At 42.4% G+C, this 19,190-nt stretch overlaps 1 protein-coding gene across 8 annotated transcripts; it reads left to right on the top strand.

The window, feature by feature from the left end:
* The first annotated feature begins 363 nt into the window (after positions 1–363).
* Positions 364–18,913, top strand: FAM53C (family with sequence similarity 53 member C). Of its 8 annotated transcripts, none has more exons than XM_075274591.1 (5): positions 364–575; positions 1,697–1,897; positions 7,959–8,016; positions 15,492–16,249; positions 16,332–18,913. In XM_075274591.1, exons 2-5 carry the CDS (start codon positions 1,820–1,822, stop codon positions 16,557–16,559), a joined length of 1,122 nt encoding a protein of 373 aa, XP_075130692.1. In that variant the 5' UTR covers positions 364–575; positions 1,697–1,819; the 3' UTR covers positions 16,560–18,913. The 8 variants fall into 8 exon arrangements, with proteins under 8 accessions (XP_075130692.1, XP_075130695.1, XP_075130694.1 ...); XM_075274594.1 differs by lacking the exon at positions 364–575 and adding an exon at positions 584–657; XM_075274593.1 differs by lacking the exon at positions 364–575 and adding an exon at positions 871–895.
* Positions 18,914–19,190: the final 277 nt, after the last annotated feature.

Here is a 19,190-nt window from a genome sequence, read left to right as displayed (position 1 = left end):
TCCTTGGAATGGACATGGGGAGTTTTTTAATGTGACTTTATTTGGTATGTGGATGTTTTGGTCTGCCTGGCAGTGTTACATGTAGACAATACATGCTTATTCTATGTGCAATGGATATTTTCCATGACTCTGTATTTTCCGGCTGCCACATCCAGTCCTTCCGTTATTGTGGAGAGTAAGGCTGGCAGTTACCTGACGCCATGGCAGCAGTGAGGTACCAGGGCTATGGCACACTGCCCACAACATGGATACTGGAGGGGCAGGCCTGCATCATCACTGACATGCACAGCACACCCACAAGTTCCTCAGAAGCAGGGACAAATACAGCAGCCTCTGCCTAGAAGACTACACTTCCCAGCACGTCCTGCTTCCATACGGAACCCATACGACTGGTGGGGGTGTGTTCGTGGCCTGTGATGTGACCGGCCAATCCCAGCATGCCGCACAGCCCGCGATACCCGCTAACGATCCCGGTGACACTGCGCTGAGCTCTGGTGACATCACCCGCCTGCTGACCGCGCTACCAGCTAAAGGCGCAGGCTGACCGAAGCCCAGCCGCTCGCCCCGTCTATGCTGTAAGATGGTTTGTTCCGCACTAGGGACCAGGGCGGCCGATGCGTTTGTGGGGGACACTGATGCGGCTACGGCTTGTCTCCGGTACCGCAGGATCTCCTTTGCGCTTTGAATACCGACCGCGGCGGAATAGTCATTGAAACGAGCACGCCCGGTACCGGGAGCTAAGGTTTCCGTAGCCTTTGTACCTTGCTTTGTCGTTCAATGACCCGGCCGCTCTCCCCATAAAAGTGGTTCGGTCCAGACGGTATTTAAGGGCTCTGCAGGGCCGCTGGTGGCTCAGAGCTGCTCTGGGTCGTTGGGAGGGTCGTTGTTGGGGCAGGTAACGGCAGCGCAGGTGGGGGCGGCGGAGACAAGGTGAAGGGGAGGCGGGCTGATGTGGGAGGCCGCGGCGATGCCAGCGATGTAGGATGCGGCCCGGGGAAGGCGCCGGCCAGGCCATCTCCTGAGGAGGGAGATAAACAAGCCTTTAACTCTTCATGCTCCAGAGCAAGAGCTGCAGTCACTGGGGGGCCTGTCATTGCTGCCCTCAGCACAGCATCCTATTCATGCACAGGCAGAAGATGTCACTGGGCAGACAGGCCGGCACCGCATTGGTTCGGAGGTGGTGAGAGATGCTCTACCCCCATCCTCCTTCAGATCCTGCATCCCCATGTCATGGTAGTAGAACATCAATCTGTAGATCCGGCGTCTGCAGTCAGGAGAGGAGACCCTCTAGGGTGCATGCGAGCTGTGTGTGTGTGTGCTGAGGGCCCACAGCATGTTCGTCCAGACCCCTCACATAAGGTCAACGTGTCTGCATTATTTACTGCTGTGGTCCAGGTGCCAGTCTGCCATCCTCCCCATAGTGCATGATGTAAATAGAGGCAAGGAATGAATGGAGATGGCACAGCCAATGTATGGAGATTGCTAGTGCAGAATAATGTACCCTGCTCTGCAGGCCCTGACTACTGCTGCTGCTGGTGCATGGAGATGGTTTGTTATGGTCACTAGGCCCCTAGATCTCTCTTCACCCTGCTTATTGGGCATCCTCTACGTATACCATCCATCCCATCAAGATAGAAGTAGTTGCTGCAATGTCCTGTAATGCCAGGTGCATTGACTGTGTGTTTGTTTAATGCAGGATGGAATGATGGGGTCTTACTGATACTAGACTTGTTGGGCCCAGTGAAGACTGGCACTGAGGTTGCCATCATGTCCTATACTTGTTACTAAGAAGACAAGTGAGAAGCCTGACCTAAGCATCATGATCTCCATGATTACAGAACAATTACAAAAACAAAGTCTGGAGGACCTGAAATGCAAATCTTTCAGTATAAGTCTGGTAAGGTCTTGTGTGCCAACTTGTGTGCTAATTTTGTCTTGTTGATTTGATTTTTGTTAATTTATTTTTTCGCCAGTTTGTGTCTGATGTTATATGACAGTGGTACCACCTAGACATCAAGAGAAAGGGGTCTTATAGAATTGTGCTTGCCCACCCACTCCCTCTTATGAGTTTATGTTGCATTTCACATGACTAGAGCTCTCTGTGTGAATATTATATTACTCATGTATATTTTTGCCCTACATTATACTAACACTAATGTGATCTCTTCTACGGTGCATAGCTAGAAGGTTTCCATAGAAATTTGAAAAAATGATATATTGTATTGTTGTTCATCAGTTGTCACTCATACAAGTTGTGGGTAGCCCTAATAAAAGTGCTGTGCAAATTTGGTCAGTATTTTGCATCCATGACTAAAGAACCACTGCCACTCCATTTGTAATTGTGCTGAGGATGAAAAAAACAAACAAACAATCTTCCCCCTAATTCCCAAATTTTCAGCCAACATTTGGTCCTTTGTGTAGATCACATGACCTCCATTCCGACTGGCTGAGTCCGATAGTGGACCACAAGTCTGTTTCCCTTTGCATTACTATAATACAGTCAATGTGAAATTGACTTCTGGTTAACACAGAAAATATTGTGGATTTCAGGTCCTCAGAATGGGGGTCATTGTGGTCTGAGAGTCTAAATATTTGTGAACTAAAGCCATGTTGCAGTTACTAAGTGTGTGGGGGGGTGACTTTCTAAGAATATTTGTTTAACTTAAAACCAGGAGTTGATCCTAAAACCAGAATATGTACTGTATAATAGAAACTTGTACACTTGTCCTTTTTAAGTTGTACCCTTGGTTTGAGCTTTAAAAAAAAATACTGGTGCAAGTTACTGAGTACGTGTGCACTGTGTGAGATTGGCATTGGGCAGCTTGTTCATCTTCTATTCCAGTCTATCTTGTATCTATGTTCTTCACATGTGGATTTTATGAGAATGTGTGCAGCCTGTCATTTTAAGAGATGGGGTGCCATGTCTTGTGTAATGTTTGATATTGGGTAACAATGAAGCCCCAAAATCCTCTTCTAGTAAGAATGCTTAATTTTAGACTTAATTCTCACATTCTAAGGTTTGTTGCCTTACTGATATAGTAAAATATAAATTGTGGGGAGATTTGAGAACTTGGCCAAAGCTCTAGTAGGAGAGCTGGGAAAAGTACTGATTCTTAGTTTCAAGGGTTTATCTAAGAAAAGTAAAATATTTGCAAGAAATGTTAGAAAATGATAAATGGCCCTTCCTTGTAAAAATCCCCACTGCTTCAGCGCCAATACTCTGTTGGTCCCTGCCAGGCTGTTTATTTTCCTGGAGCAATGACCTGCAGGACATCCACATAACTGGTGCAGTCACTGGTGACATTGGCATGGATGGCACATGACCGCTGTGGCAAGTGATTGGCTACAGTGGTCACATGGCTATACAGTGCAGTGCTCCAGGTAAGTCAACACAGGAAGACAGTGTTCTTGGTAAAGAAAATAAATAAATACAAGCACATGGGGCCGTAATCTGAATGTGGTTGGTAGTGTGTGCGGGGGGGGGGGGGGGATCGGAAACAACGTCGGGAAATATTATTTCACCGACAGAGTAGTGAGGCTTAGAACAAACTCCCAGAAGGAGTAGTTGGTAAATCTACAGTGAGTGAATGTAAGCGTGCCTAGGGTATATCCTAAAGTAATAAGGAAACCATTTAAGAACAGGCTAGATGGCACATGTATGGTTTGTTATGTTTTTTTTTTCTCATCATTGTTCTATGTTAAGATCAGCAGGTACTAGAGAGCAGTTTTTGTTTTTTTTTTCTGGGGGGGTTTCTATAAGCTGACCCATAAAATTGAACTATCAAGTGTAATCTAGTCTGATACTACTCCATTTCCAGATTGTTCTCACCATTGTTAAATTTTAACATATAATATATGCTGGAGAAACTTGGTGGATACATTGATAAGTTTTTGAGTTTCGTCCTGTATTACAAGGCAGAATTAAATCCATGAACCATGTACAGGCTCCCTAACAGCACAGCTGATCTCATATAATGCAAAGCGAGAGTTGTGATGTCTCACATTAGGTTGCTCTATATTGCCTGTAAAGGCTGCACTTCGAAAATGCTAAAAAAAAAAAAAAAAAAGCCCAGCACATATGTTATGGCAACAGGGAATGCTGGATGATCTCCTACATGAGATCTGCAGAATAGCAGCTCTGGCTTATAGTAAAGGTTAGAACCTATGCAATGTACTGTATCTACAAATATAGGCCCCTCAAATCCCTCCTTTAGGAGAACCTCTCCCATACATCTTTTTAGATCAAAGGGCGTATTGGATCATGGCACAAGTGAGAGAAGAAGCCTTCATTAAAGGGGTTTTCACAGTTTGATTAAAAACAGGCCGGCACTGGTAAAAGTGATACTTGCCAGTTTTTACCCCCATAACCCTAATCCTACAACCATGACCTCATCATCTTGGCTGCAGTGGTGACGTCAAAGTGGTGTCAAAGTGCAGTCAGTCCCTGACCTCAGTGTTATAGTGACCAGTGCAAGGATGTAGCAATGTAAACACTGTAGGGGAGGACTGGAGCATGATTCTGGTAGCTTCGGGGGGAAAAGCCCTTTAAGAAAATGATGTACCACAATTGGATCCTCTACTTAAGCTAAAAAGACGTGTGGGACAGTTCAGCGACCCCAGAGGTGGGATGCACATCTATCTCTAGAACAAAGTTTCCCTGACCCCTGTTCTACCCTTAGATGTGTCAGCTGCCTTGTCAGACAGGTCGGGTGACCCCACCAGTTCTAGAGGTAGATAAAAAGTCTCACCTCTGGCACTCTCACATATCAGACTTTTATGGCATATCCTGCAGATATCCCATAAATATTTCAGGTGGGACTTCCTATTTTCTGATACAATACTCTTCTTGTTTCAAAATCCTCTTTTTGTAAAGATTTTCAAAACTTAGTTGCTCTTAAAGGGAATAAATTGTGACCATGACATAAAGTTCAGTATGGCCTTTCATCCTTTAAATGGTATGCAAATCTATTCTCCAGGATGTAATTAGGAGAACAGTGCCTCTGTATGCTGCCCTCTAGAGGGCGGCAAACAGAGATTTGCAGATTTCTTACCCAAAATCCCTAGCGGAGCAGGAATGACTTGTAAGTCTCCGCACTGCCTATGTAGGCACACACTCTCCCTGATGTGTACGATTATTCCCTGACCTTTTAAATAGTGTCAAGCTCTGTGTTCTGGTTGTTTGAAGATGATGTTGCCATTTTCTTGGGTAACAGTTTGGGTATGAGTGATCCCTTAGTATAGGTGAAATGTTACACCAACGAGGCATTGCTTTCTCTATATCAATGGAAACAGGAGTTCTTTATGCAGCTACGGTATTAATATACGGTTTTGGCATAGTAGCTGTTGGTGGTTTTTTTTTCCTATGCTCCATGACTTGTTAGGACAACTATACAACGTAGATGTTAAAGTAAAATCACTTTCCTAATAACTCTTTTTTTGAATGAACCTTTATGAGCAAGAAAAAGACACTTAAAGTAATAGCTGAGAGCAGTTCCAAGTAAATCCTATTCTTTCTCTGGTGCTATGTATAGAATACGTCCTCCCGAATCACTTTTCATGCCGATGACCTATCTACAGGAAGTTGCAGCGGTGGATGGGAAGCGCATGTAGCTGTTCCTGTTTAAGTAATAGTAGTACATCCACTGTATAGCGGTGTTTCTGGGGAATTGCAGTGCTACTATTACTTGCATGCATTTCCCATACACTGTACCACCTTTGGGTGCCTGAAGGCTCCTGGAACAGCTGATCAGTTTGGGTATAGGTGTCGGACACCCAACAGATCACATATTGACTATATATCAGTATTTAAAAGCATTTTGGGGCTGGGTAACCCCTTTAAGCCTCATGACTTGGATGAGTGGGGCACAACAAATTTCTTGCTTTAAAAAAGTATGGAAATTCTCTGTGAAACTGTAGTGTTTTTGGTGGCATGGTGAATTTCGTTATGTGTACGATCACCTTCAGAGCTTCTATAGAGGGCAGTATGGTTGCTATAACCTGTGTGGGTGTTGGTTTTTTTGTTTTTTGTTTTTTTTTTCTTTAAATGTCCTTGTAATAGGACATGAATAGGTAATAGATGTTCGGCTATGTTTATATGTATGGGTTTTGCAGATGCAGTATTTGAAGCCAAATCCAGGAGTGTTGTGAAAAAAGGGAGAAACACTTGTCCTGTGTACCTTCAACCCTTTAGTCTAAGACCCCACATTGTGGAAACGCAGTGTCTTTTGTTGCAGATTTTGCTGCGTATTTTTTGAGCCAAAGCCAAGAATGGCTGCATAGGGAATGGGAAATCTATAGTAAGTACTTATACTTCTGCCTTCTGCTCAGTCCACTCCTGGCTTTGGCTCAAAAAACAAAAACACAAAAAAAGCTGTGTTTCCATAACGTGGGGCCTCAGCCTTAGGGTCCGCACCTGGTTTTGGCCTCAAAAACTTAAAGGGGTTGTCCCATCACAAGCATCCTATCTATACTGCTTGTTAATGTGGATTTAAGACTTTTCCTAAATACACTGCTTCAGCAAAACTGCTTTGTTTGTCCACTATATCACTTTATTCAATTCTTTGTGGCCACAGCCCTGACTTAGCTGCTCATGAGTCAAGTGATGTATCTGCTGCTCTCGGGGGAGGGGGGGGGCTAAGTGCACGGGAGCGAGCCTGTGTATCTAGCTATTCCTGTGTCTACACCACGTGACCTAGGTTCCTGCTATCAGATAGGGGAGAGGAGCTGCTTTCATTTCTTCTGTTCTCCCAGTTATCAGGCTAGCTAATTCAATTGTGTTCATTATGGCAGAGACAAGCAGTGTCTGTATGTAACACAGAATGGAGTTACTGCTGCCTGTACTTCATAGTCCAATATGGGTGGGCGGAGCTACACGCGAATTTGGGTGCGGAGCTAAACGGCAGGTTGCGTGTGAAACCCCGCCCACCAAATGATGCAAGAAACCAGGAAGAAAGAAGATTTTACAGCAGTAAAGACTGATGAGTATGTGAGGTGGGAATACCCCTTTAATCTGGGAACCTGAACGTGTAAACCCACCCTAAGGGCAGATCACTTTTGGTATACCATTTAGTTAATGAACCTTCATGTGTAACTATTACGGTGCCCATGGACCCATAATATAGGAAAATTGCTCCTAGGATAGACTATGGTACGGTATGGAGGCATTAGATGGTGTTAATATCTGTGGTTCCAAAATGTTGAATTGTAAGGACTCCACCTGCCACCGTGCAGAGTCTACATGCTGCTTTGCCATGTGCGTGAACCCTTATTTTGTAGTTACTAATCTCCATAATTTTTTGGTATATCTTCACAAGTCTCTGTTCAGCTTCTGATCTAAAGGTTTGAGTAGCGTGCTCCTTGTACACTGCAGTCTGTGTGTCTGTATGTGTGTGTGTCTGTCTGTACAGCTTAAATAATGGTCACTTATTGCTTTGGCTAATATTTCTCCAACTCTGACTTGCTTCTAAAGGTGGTAGTGGGAAGGTAGGTCAGGGGTTTATATTTTTAGCAAGAAAGTGGTCTTTACGGTACTTTCCATTTGAATGGTAAAAGCAGCATAATAGTTTAAAGGGGTTCTCCAGTATATAACCTTTAATAAAATAATAAATATAAAATTAAATGTGTCCCCAAGTCTTAGTATCTTTATTTTTTTGCATCTACTCCTGCATAGAATGAAAGGAGTGAAATCTGGGCTTTGTCCTCACCCTTGGGGTAGTCTACTAAAACAGTGGCCAGTGCTCTGGTGGGTCGAATTTGATGGTGTCCAAACCATGTCATGACTTGATTTTTGTAGTAAATCGGAATGAAATTTTTAGAGGGACTAAAAACCTGAATTAAATGCATTTCAGTTGCTAGAGAACCCCTTTAATACGTGTTGGAGACACATGTATGGACTGTTAAAACTGAAGTCTGGTCCAATACTTTGCAGCAGCTCTCACTTATGTTTGTGTCTCTCTCAGCCACTGCCTGATCATCCAGACCCTGAGGGGTGCAGCAGCCCGTACCATTTTGTGACAGGTAATTGACTATATTTTTTAGTGATGTGTGGGCATGGTGGACATTACTTACATTTGCCACTTTCCATGGGTTTGTTTTCTAAGGTGCCCATACACATGAGATAAACGCCGCCCAAAACGGCCGACCATCCTTTTTATGAAATTAACAAACAGTTGTTCTCAATAGTTGCCAAATATTTTATTGGTCAAGTTGGAAAATTTTCACCATGGTTATCTAAAACTTACTTGTGATCGGGCAAATTTGGGAAGTACCAGGGAGTACTTTTTTTGGCATAAAACTGACACTCTGGTCAGCCGGTTTAGTATGGCTTGTTGCTGTTGGGATTGTCTGAACAATCCTATAGATAGCCGATCATTATCTTATGTGTATGACCAGCTTTAAGTGTGACTGTATTCTCCCAGTGGTCAGTTGTGTGCTTGGATTGCTCGGAAAACTGGCTGATCTAACTACTGGCCTGCGAACAGAAATATTACTCTTGTGCTGCTTGGCTGTTTGTCAAGTATGACTTCTGTTTCTTAAATTTGTGAATATAACCAAAAATAGCTCTAAAGATTCTTGCTAAGCCATTCCAGTTTATATCAGTCTGTGTGTATGTATCTCGTTGCACCATTTTACTGTTTGTGTGCACCATTTGTCAGTTTGTACCGCAGTATATGTACAGAACTTTGTGTGACTGCTTTGTGCGCGGAGGTAGTTGCGTGACTTGTGGCCATTTCCGTAAGCCTTTATACATTGCTCACATCAGTGTCAATGATGCCGAAATGGAAATCATATTTGCTCTTTAAACACGATGCTTATTGCGTAGTTTGTTTAAAATGTGTCATCACTTGAAGTCTTTCTTGGAGTCTTTCTTCTGATCTTCTTGAAACCCCTGATAGACATAGCTCAATGCAATTTTCTGAACTGTATGTCAGATTATAATATGCTTATCTGCTATTTTAAAGGTATTGCTGTAACTGCTACTTTATCATGTCCAAAATGCTTCCCAAATCAATGATAATAATGTAGTCGTGGGGGGGGGAGGTCGGCTGGCCTTATTAAAGGGATTCTATCATTAGAATTCCTTTTTTAACTAACTACACGTTGGAATATCCTTAAGAAAGACTATCCTTCTCTTACCTTTCTTTTTATGATTCGCACCGTCGTTCCTGAGAAATTTGTTTGTAAATGAGTTTTCAGACAACATAGGGGGCGTCCCCTGTGCTATCTGAAAACTCTCCAGCGATGCCTCTGTCTTCTTCTGCCGGCCGCATCCTCATCCAAAAGCGCTGACTGTCATTTTTCCTGTGGCCTCTTACTCGAGCTCCCGTTTGTAAATGCGCAGTTGGTGCCTTTGGATGAAGATGCGGCCGGCAAAAGAAGACAGAGGCGTCGCTGGAGAGTTTTCGGACAGCACAGGGGACAGCCCCTGTGCTGTTTGAGCGCAGAGGAACGACCCCTGTTCTGTCTGAAAACTCATTTACATATGGAAGAAGTAAGAATTTCGCAGGAATGGCGGCGCGGATCAGAAAAATAAAAATAAGAGAATAGTCTTTCTTAAAGCTATTCTGACGTGTACTTGGTTAAAAAAGGATTCTAATGATAGAACAAAACCATTTTTTTTTATGGATATGCAAATCAACTTATAAGTGCCCTGGAGGCGGGCCTGATTTGGTTACAGACAGCCCTGACAGTATAACTTAAGGTGGTGATATAAGAGAGGTGGAGAAATTGTGGCTGTCTGTAGGCAAATCTGACAAAGGAGAAGAAACCTGAACTTCCTTTTGTTCTTTGTGCTTTGTTTCTGTAACTCTCATAGAGGAAAATGGGAGATAAAGAAATGGTATAGCACAACTGAGGTACAATGTTTCCACAGCTACACGGTTATGGAAACCGGGTAGCTAAACAGGCTATGCTGTTTCTGTAGCTTCTATTAGAGTAATGAAAACCACATAGTGCAACACTGCTCATCTGTTTCCTTAAAGGGGTTGTACCATTAAGGACACTTATCCCCTATCCACAGGACAGGAGACAAGTGGATGATTGCTGGGGCCTGATCATTGGGTCCTCCAGTGATTTGGACAATGAGACCTTAAAATCCCCCTAAATCCTCTTTGTGAATGGAGCACTTGTGTGCAGGCTTTCCATTCACTTGTATGGGGCTGGAAAACCCCTGTGCAGTCAGCCCTGGTGACCTAGAAAAGGACCAGTCTGTGCAGCTGTCTTTATAGCCAACCTGCTGTTATTTCCCTAACAGTGACAGAGATCACAATGCATTCTCATACAGGAATATGTGATACATTAGATGTTTAAAATAAACATGCAAAACAGTAAACCATTAATTGGGGGTTTTTTTATATTAAAAAAAGAAAATTGTAAAAAAGATTTTTTTAAAAAAACCATAGCCTCACATGGCCAAAAAAACCTTATGGCTGCTAAATTGCTTTGTTGCAAGACTGGAAAAATGTAGCGGATCTTTAAGGCTCAAACATGCCTGGCCATAGAGAGTTTAAATAAGAAATCTATAGTGTACATATCATGTAGAAGCAGCTGACGTTCAAGGGTGTGGATTAATCTTGCAAAAAAGAAGAGAGACTGTGAGTGGATGATATATATACACACATACATATATATATATATATATATATATATATATATATATATATATATATATATATAAGCAGAGGTGGTTAACCTTTCCTAGTCTGGACCACATTATCCCAAGGACCACAGTAAATGTGCCAATGAAAAAAAAATCTAATTTTAATAACAGGCATACAGTTTCACCAAAATTCTTACCATTTTAGTTTAAACTATGTTTTACTTTGCACACCAACCCACTTTGTTGAACTGTTAGAAACCCACCAATCCCAAGGAGCAAAGTAAATATATATTTTAAGAAATACTCCACAGTACGCTGCTCCTCTTCTTTCTGACATGGAAAATCCATCTATTAGAAACTACAAGCATATCTGTGCCCAAATGGTTGTGGACAACACAAGATGGCATTTCAGGCTGCAGGTGGCCCCTCGCCAGGTTGTTTATTGAATGTATAAATCCTTAATAAAATAAGAATTAATGTAATCAGAAGGAAGATTTATTAGACATAATGGTATATTCATATTGACCATTATGTCTTTTCTCATGGCAAAACCAGGGCTGTGGAGAGGGTAGGCCAAACCACTGAATTTCTCGTCTCTATTTTTCTCCAGTCCAACTCTGACTCTTAAATAGACAGACTGCTATGGTCAAAAAGTAGTAAAGGTCCTCTAAGGCTAGGTTTACACCTACACTCGATCACCGTTCAGGGACTCTGTCCCCCCTTCTGATTGAAAAATGCAGAGAGAAGAGTTCCGCAACCACTTTTCCAGTGGTAACCACTTTTTATGTGGATTGGGTTCTTGTTTTTCGGGTCCTCAAGCAAACCCGAAGAACAGAAACCCCAACGCAGGTGTAAAATAAAGTGCTGTCCAATATGATGGTGCAATATAAGTAAATATGCAACAAACTATCCATCTAACTATATAATATTAATCATTGTATAATTCATCATTTTATTTTGAAGCTGGAGTCTGTAACATTCTTTTTTCCCAATATTACCCACAGCTGGTCCCAACTCCATCACTGGGTTGGAGAATGTGGGGTATCCAATAGGTAAAACTTGCAACGCACCACTGGCACATGTGAATACTATATACAGATGCAGCATTATACTTGTCACACATAGATTTAACTTGGCTTTCAGGACCTGCTCTGTTTCTGCATTCCCACGTTCTTACCATGAAAGTAGTTTCACTCTGGCATGACTAGTAGGGATTTTTATTTTGTAGCTTGGTAACCTAGTTTGTAGAGCTGCAAAGACACATACGTCCATCTAGTTCAACTGATTATACTGCAATGTTGGTCCAAGAACCCTGTAGGATTTTTTTTTTTAGGGTCAAAGTTCCTTTGACTCCAATCCTTGGGCAATATCCCAACATATCCCAATAACTAGACTCTAGCCCCTTCTTAAAAACAATGAAAAACAAGACAGCACCGAGCTGTATATGGTGAAATATTGTATGGATAAGGTTATGGTGATGATAGTTTGATAAACTCTCACCTGGTGGAGTTGTGAAAAATTCACAACTACCATATGCACCTGGAAACCAATTGTAGGGGGTTCCTCCCTATGTGTGATTGAGCAGCTGGATCCTAGTCACCAATGGTGTGGACAAAACATACATGGACCGGGATAAAGGACCGCGCTTCACCAGATTACAAGTCAACTTCTTTATTAAAGTTCAGCATGTGTATTTGTTTTATCCGTACATTCATTGTTTACCACTTGATTGATTTAGAATTCAGATGTGTATTTGCTTTTTATTGTACCAATATTTCTACAGTTCCTTTGCACTTGAGGAAGGGCGATCCATGCCTGAAACGCGTTGTGCTGAACTTTAATAAAGAAGTTGACTTGTAATCTGGTGAAGCGCGGTCCTTTATCCTGGTCCATGTATGTTCTTAAAAACAATGGGAGGCAGTGATTTCAGCAGGGTGCTATAAAAATAAGCTCCCTACTCGGGCTGTGGACTCCACTGAACCATCCGTGTCGAGATCAAGACTTCCCACTGATTAGGCCTAAAGCCATGATGGAGTAGGTCGTGATTGAATGCTGATGTTCCATGGGCAGCCAAAAAATGGTGGCAGAAAATGAAGATGAATTCCTCTTCATTTTCCATCCGTGTGAATGGCCCCTTAGGTTACATTCACATCTGCACCAGAGTCTCTGATGGAGGGAAGATATCCTGCCCAGAGATCTTTCTCCTCTGCCAGTTTCAGTTTTAAAACAATGGTCACACAACAGACCTCATTCTAGTCCACAAGACCCTCTGCGCTCCGTGTGTAACCTCTATTAATGCAGTCCGCCTCTCGTTGTTCTGGTCTCTTGTGGGAATAACCCGGAGGTGAAAGAAGCTATACTTTATTAGGTCACCACTTTGGGGTATTCATTCATATCCATAAGTGGTGAGTCCTAGGGTCCCTCTATAGACCCTGGCCTCTCTTCTGTGCACACATAGTGTCAGTACTGCTCTGTACAGGACACTACTTCTGGTGCAGTACCAAGCGAAGTGGGACAGGTTTGCAGCACATGCTGTCCTTTCTGTCAGATGGTAGTGTTCATCCATAGTTCATGAATATAATGTAAGAATTACAGAATGGTTTACCTGGGCACAGCAGAAGTGAAAGGTGGGTGATGTCCCCTTTTTGGAAATCCTTCATGTTTTAGAAGGGTTTACAGGTCAAGAAAAAGTTAAGGGCAGACAACTATCACGGTTGGGCATCTGCTTAGCGGTGCCTGTGTACTACTTAAGAGGAGAGAGGCCACTGTCATCACTGTCATATGCCTACTGCAACAGCTTATCTTCACATGAACAGAATGATCGGACATTGGAAATCCAAGCAAATGTCAGACGCACCCCATGTACAATAAGTGACTTTAATGGGACACAACACTATACGTACAAAAGGCCTATGTGATCATCTTTTTTTTCTCACTTTGTGGGGGGAGAGGTGGTATACACCCCATATAGTAAAACACTCTATGAACATTTCTCTATCAATTGACTTTATTAATTTTAGAAGTCAAAAATTCAATTTCTGGCTAATATCGATAGGCATACGATTGCACCAAAATTTGTGCCATTTTATTCTGTTCAACGTAAATATGATGTAACCTATTTTCTTTGCACACCAACCCACTTTAACAATTAGAGATTTTTGTCATTTTAGTGGCGTAATGTAGAGAAACATCTGGAACAATATATTTTTTCTACACACATGCATCAGATTCATACAAATGAAATATAATGCACTTATTCCTTGTAAAACGGATTGTCCCAATATTAGCTCTGCCTCCCCCCACTATTCATGAACAATCATCAGTTAGTCTTATGCTAATGAGGCTCTCTATCTGTGTCAAGTGGGTGGTCTTGGGTCAGAGCAGACACGGGGATGTGTTTCAGATGGGGGTATTGTGTGTGTCGAACCCCACTAATGTGATATTGATGACTTGTCCTTACGATAGGTCAACAATATTTCAGGTTGGAAAACTCCTTGAGGCTAAGGCCCAAAATTGCAGAAACGCAGCTTTTTTTTTTTTTTTTGCTTTTTTTTGTTGTTTTTTTGAGCCAAAGCCAAAAGTGGCAACAAATGGAATCAAAAATATATAGAAATCTCTTTTACTTCTAACCTCTGCTCAATTTAGCCCGCAACGTGGGGCCCTAGCCTTAATTAGCATATCATGCCCCAAAATGAACTGCACTGATTGCTCGGGAACGGTGTGGGCTAGAGAACCATTATGCATTGGAATCGCTGGCATGGCACCTATTAAAGGATATAAGAATCTGGGCTTGGTGGAGGTTGTGAAAAGTCCACTTTACATAAACTTGCCAACTCTCCCAAAACGTCTAAGAGGCTTCCAAAAAAAAACCTCTCCTGGACCGTCATTTTATGTGTGCCATGGGTATTTTATGCACTGGCCACATCCAAAAATAAATAAATAAATGAAAAGGGTGTGGCCAGCACATTTCTTGCAAGGCTTACAAAAAGGGGGTGTAGCCTTGTCCAGATGTTTTTGCAGTTCTCCATTCTCCCAAATACTGTTTCTGAAACGTTGCAAGTTCTTATCTGTACAGTGATCCAGCCATCAGATTTTTAATATTTAAAAAATCTTAAAGTATACACCTAAGCAAGAGTACACAACAGAATCCACTCATACTTTATACTTTAATAGTGTATTACACTTAAAGCAACAGGAGTCAGTCATGAGACAGTATCTGTATATGCACAGATCTGAAATTCTTTAGAGGGGGGCATATGGAGAATTGTGTGGAATAAAAACATATAAAGACTGAATAAAGAAATAATCCCGGGATCCCTTCTATACAATGTGATAGGCCTGCCTAAAAAAAAAAAAAATCTGTTGTAGTGCCTTTGAGAAGTCTTTGAGATGAGAGTGGGCAAGTCAGATTCTGTAAAACATTAATTTTAGATTTGTTTTCAGAAAGTAGAGCAATATTCAATTTCTATAAAAAATGATCTTGTCTGGTGTTTCTTTAAATGTCTGCTAACCTTGTTCTATAATTCACTGGTAGTATTGACTAATGTTTAAATGCTATGGTAGAATTTCAGGTGGTAGTCAGAACAAAATCTGGTATTCTAAAACACACACTATAAAAATAATGTTGCATTTGAAAACTGACTTTTAAATCCCAAGTTGTAGAACTTCTATGCAGACAGAATATGATGACAATTCTAAACCAAAGTTTGATTAAGCTGAAGGGAATTTATAGCCTTATCTTCTACCTCTTTTCTATAGGGAAAGAATACAAATAGAATGTATATACTATACCTTGTATGCATGGAATGACTCTATTCTTTGTTATATTATAGACTGTGTTAATGTTTTATGTCTTCTATTGCGGTATCTGAACTGGTATTTTCCTTTTCTACAGAAGAGCGCTCCTGGGGGCTTGTCAGTCATTGCCCACGGATTGAACTTGAAGACGGAATCCGACCTGGTTGCCATCACCTCTCCAGTCTGAGTCTGCATTTTCCTGTTTTGAGTAGAGAGAACTCGCCAAACAGCAGGGGCCCTTCACAAGAACCTGAGGAAGGGAACTCTGCAGCACCTCCAGCCCCACCTACAAAAAGACACTGCCGCTCCTTATCAGTGCCAGAGGACCTATCACGCTGGAGGCCTATTTGGCGGCCTAGTGGTTCTAAAGTTTGGACTCCTGTTAAGAGGAGATGTAACAGTGGTGGGGTTGGAGCAGTACTGGGAGTGCAGACTCAAAGTCCATCCCAAGGGGTCTCCAGTCTCAGGTTCCAAAATGACCCCAGTGCCTCTTTTCGCTGCATCCAAGCCAACAGCCCTCCCTTCTTTAGCCTGGCTTTGTGTCGGGAGTCACCGTGTCCCTATACCCTTTCCCCAACCACTATATTCTGGGAGAACACGGAAGGGCCAAGCTGCTTTCCATTGCAGCGCCGTTTTTCCCTCTCTCCTGTACTCTTCAAGGATACAGGACGGTTCCTCCCTTCAGCCAGCAGCTCCCCACCTTCCACGCCAGAGCTGGTCCGACGACAGCAGTGTTTGCCCCGCAGCCAATCGCAGCCTTGTGACCTTGACACAAGGAAATGTGGAATCAAGCGAAGACATGAGGAAGATACACGGTGGCATCGTCCTTCTCTGGACTTCTACAAGATGAACCAGGTGATGTTTGTTAAACCTATTTAGTTTGATGCGCTATATCTGGCTAGGTCTTCCATGTACTAACAGCTTGTTCTGTTTGCAGAATGCTGGTGCTATGTGTTTCTTGGACAACTCTGATGAAGGCAGCTCTTCTCCTTTTATGGCTTGTCATGGGGAGTCTCCGTGCACTTCTGGAAGTCCTGTCACAACTTGCACATTGGCACTTAGTGAAGAAGATATGGGTAGGAGGGATCACTCGTCCTGCTCCCAGGCAATGCTCTTCCAGCACGATTTTGCGGACCTGGATTTAAATCTAATTGAAGAGAATTAGCACTCTCAGGAAACATCATACTACAAACGGAGTTCTGTTCGTAAGGTGGACGTATGAATGAGAGTGTCTGGGTGCCTGTTGCAGGCCACCACCAAGAGACTTGCACCAAGAGCATTCCACAAACCTTCTAACCTTCATGACAGATAGGAATTGTTTGGGGGAGTAGGGTATAAGGGAGTGAGCCAAAAGTTCCAATCTATTGCTGAAGGAGTAGCCTGAGGCAGGATCATCTGTACTCCCAACCTCTCATTACCCAGTGATTCTGCTGGAGTTGGGATCTCTCATTACCGTGTTACAAAAACTTTACATAAAGGGTGCTGTGGGATTGCTTTATTTTTATATTGATGGCTTTTGGAAGGATGTGTTCTGCACTGCCCCAAGGGGATCACATGTCACAGGCATGTGATTAATTCTTGTCTAAGGTGACTGTTGGGGGGATATTAATTAAACTAACAAGGTGACAAATCTGGTTGTGCACAAAGGCTGTGGCCTTGTTTTCAAATGAATGCCCCAAGACCTGAGCCCAGAGTGTCACAGCAGGGGAACCCAATCCTGTGTGTTCCTTGACGAACACCATTTTAGTTCTCCAATGCATCCTGAGGAAGGCTGACAACAGAACAAACATGTTGTTTCAATTGTTGTAGGTGTGTTTGTATATTTTTATTTTTTTTTTTTCTTTCGTATGAATATTCGCCTGTGGCAAATATTCTAGGAGCGGTATTGAATTTGTTCTTTTAAATTGCTGGCCAGTTAAAAGGGAGCTTCCAGGTCATCCTGAACCTATTTGTTGTCTGCACTGCCATCCAAGTCTTGCATAAAGTGATCACCCCAATACCTCAGACAGGTGTTAAACCTTTGTCCTGCACATCCCAAATCCTCCTGTATCTCCCATCTACATGCTTTTCACTCTTCAGGAATGTGTCTTTTTGGAGCGTGCAATGAAATGTGGGTGGTTGTATCATTCTTCGGTGCTGCTTCCGTCTACAAGACACAGCATTGTGTTGCAGATCCATTCAGAGAAGCTAGTCAGGTTACTATATATTATTTTGAATGTTGTATGGGAGACATGCAAGCATTTAGTGTACAGCATGCGTTGTTGTACCATAAGGACAGAAGACGGCCTATTTGATTCTGCAGTTTTGTCAAACTGTAAAACCACTATTTTATTTTCTAGTATGTCTTTTACAGCTCCAAAATAAGCTATGATCAAATCATGTTTTACCCATATCTGAACTAAATCCATTAAGCTTTGTAGGTTGTCCTTAATAGACATGTGGCCTGTCCATATTGCCCTAGTCAACCTTCCAGAGATGACTACCGTATACACTCCCTAAACGTCTGGTACCTATGGCGTGGCACAACAACACTGACTAAATCTATAGGAAATGTTTCTAGCATTACTTAGCAATGCATGAAACAAACCTTGTTTCTGTATTTTTTTCGCCCTGCTGCATTCCTCCTATAGAAATCAATGGTAAAAAAAAAAAACCCACATGTAATAGATATTACATAATATAGATTAGGGTAAAAAAAAACCTCAGTAGTATCCAGAAACCTTGTGCAAAATGAAATGGTTAATAATTTCATTCACTTACTTGTTACATCTGGCTGCCACTGAGAGGTGTGAACAATCCCCTTCCCTCAGGCCTATTGTCAAGGTTGTGTGAAATTGGTTAAAGTAGGGAAGCAGGAGAATAATTTGTTCTTCTCAACTTCACCTTGTTCCGTCTGAGCAGGATGACGCAGCTCGGGGACAGTGTATACATAAATATGGTCTGTGATTCTGGGCCAGACCCGTAAGTAGTATACGAAGTTTGAGAGACTATATGGACATTTCACACATATGACATACATGCCCCTGGATGAAATCCTTTAATTTTATCTGTTTATGGAAGATGAATTGCACAGTAGTAAATTTGTATGCACTTCATTCATTTTTTCCTACCTTCTAAAAGAGGCATATAACTGATGGTAAATACATGGGAACAGCATTTTACAGAAGGCAGCTTTGTATTAAATTGGTTTTCCAAGACTTTTATTTTGATGGGCCCCCACAGGACAGATGTTAAGACAAGGCCAACTCCCAACACCCACACTGATCAGCTGATTGAAGGAGCCACATTGTGTTGGTAATTGCTGCAACCACTTCACCAGGGCTGTGAAGTCTGAAGGCTCAATCACTGACTCCAATGCCTCTATTTTTCCACAGACCACAAATGGCAGGTCAGTCAGAAGTTATAAAGATCTCCTAGCTCGTTTAAAGGGGCTCTGTCAGCAAAATTATGCTGTATGAGCCCCACATATAAGGCTATTCAGGCACCACTAACCTTATTTTAAAAGTTCCCCCCCGTTTTTAAATAATACCCTAAAAACGATTATTAAAATCATACTTACCCGTGCACGGTGGGCGGTTCGTGCACTGGTGGACGCCATCTTGCTGGCACACCCTCCTCTGTGTCTTCTTCCAGCAACATCCTCCTGGGCTCGCTCTTCCACGCCTTCATCTTCTTTTCTTCCGGAATGAAGAAGTTTGCGAGCGTACTGCGTACGCTCCAGCGCCATTTTTGTCGTAGTTTGCAATACGCTCGCAAACTTCTTCATTCTGGAAGAAAAGAAGATGAAGGCGTGGAA

Source organism: Leptodactylus fuscus, chromosome 5 (assembly GCF_031893055.1).
Source record: "Leptodactylus fuscus isolate aLepFus1 chromosome 5, aLepFus1.hap2, whole genome shotgun sequence".
NCBI lineage: Eukaryota > Metazoa > Chordata > Amphibia > Anura > Leptodactylidae > Leptodactylus > Leptodactylus fuscus.
The sequence above is the reverse complement of the archived record's forward strand: the minus strand, read 5'-3'. Positions and strand labels throughout refer to the sequence as shown.

Excerpts from the sequence above, each read along its gene's own strand:
- FAM53C (XM_075274591.1), top strand. The coding sequence starts at position 1,820 with ATGATCTCCATGATTACAGAACAATTACAAAAACAAAGTCTGGAGGAC. Across the intron at positions 1,898-7,958 it reads AATCTTTCAGTATAAGTCTG|CCACTGCCTGATCATCCAGA; the intron begins GTAAGGTCTTGT and ends TGTCTCTCTCAG. Across the intron at positions 16,250-16,331 it reads ACTTCTACAAGATGAACCAG|AATGCTGGTGCTATGTGTTT; the intron begins GTGATGTTTGTT and ends TTCTGTTTGCAG.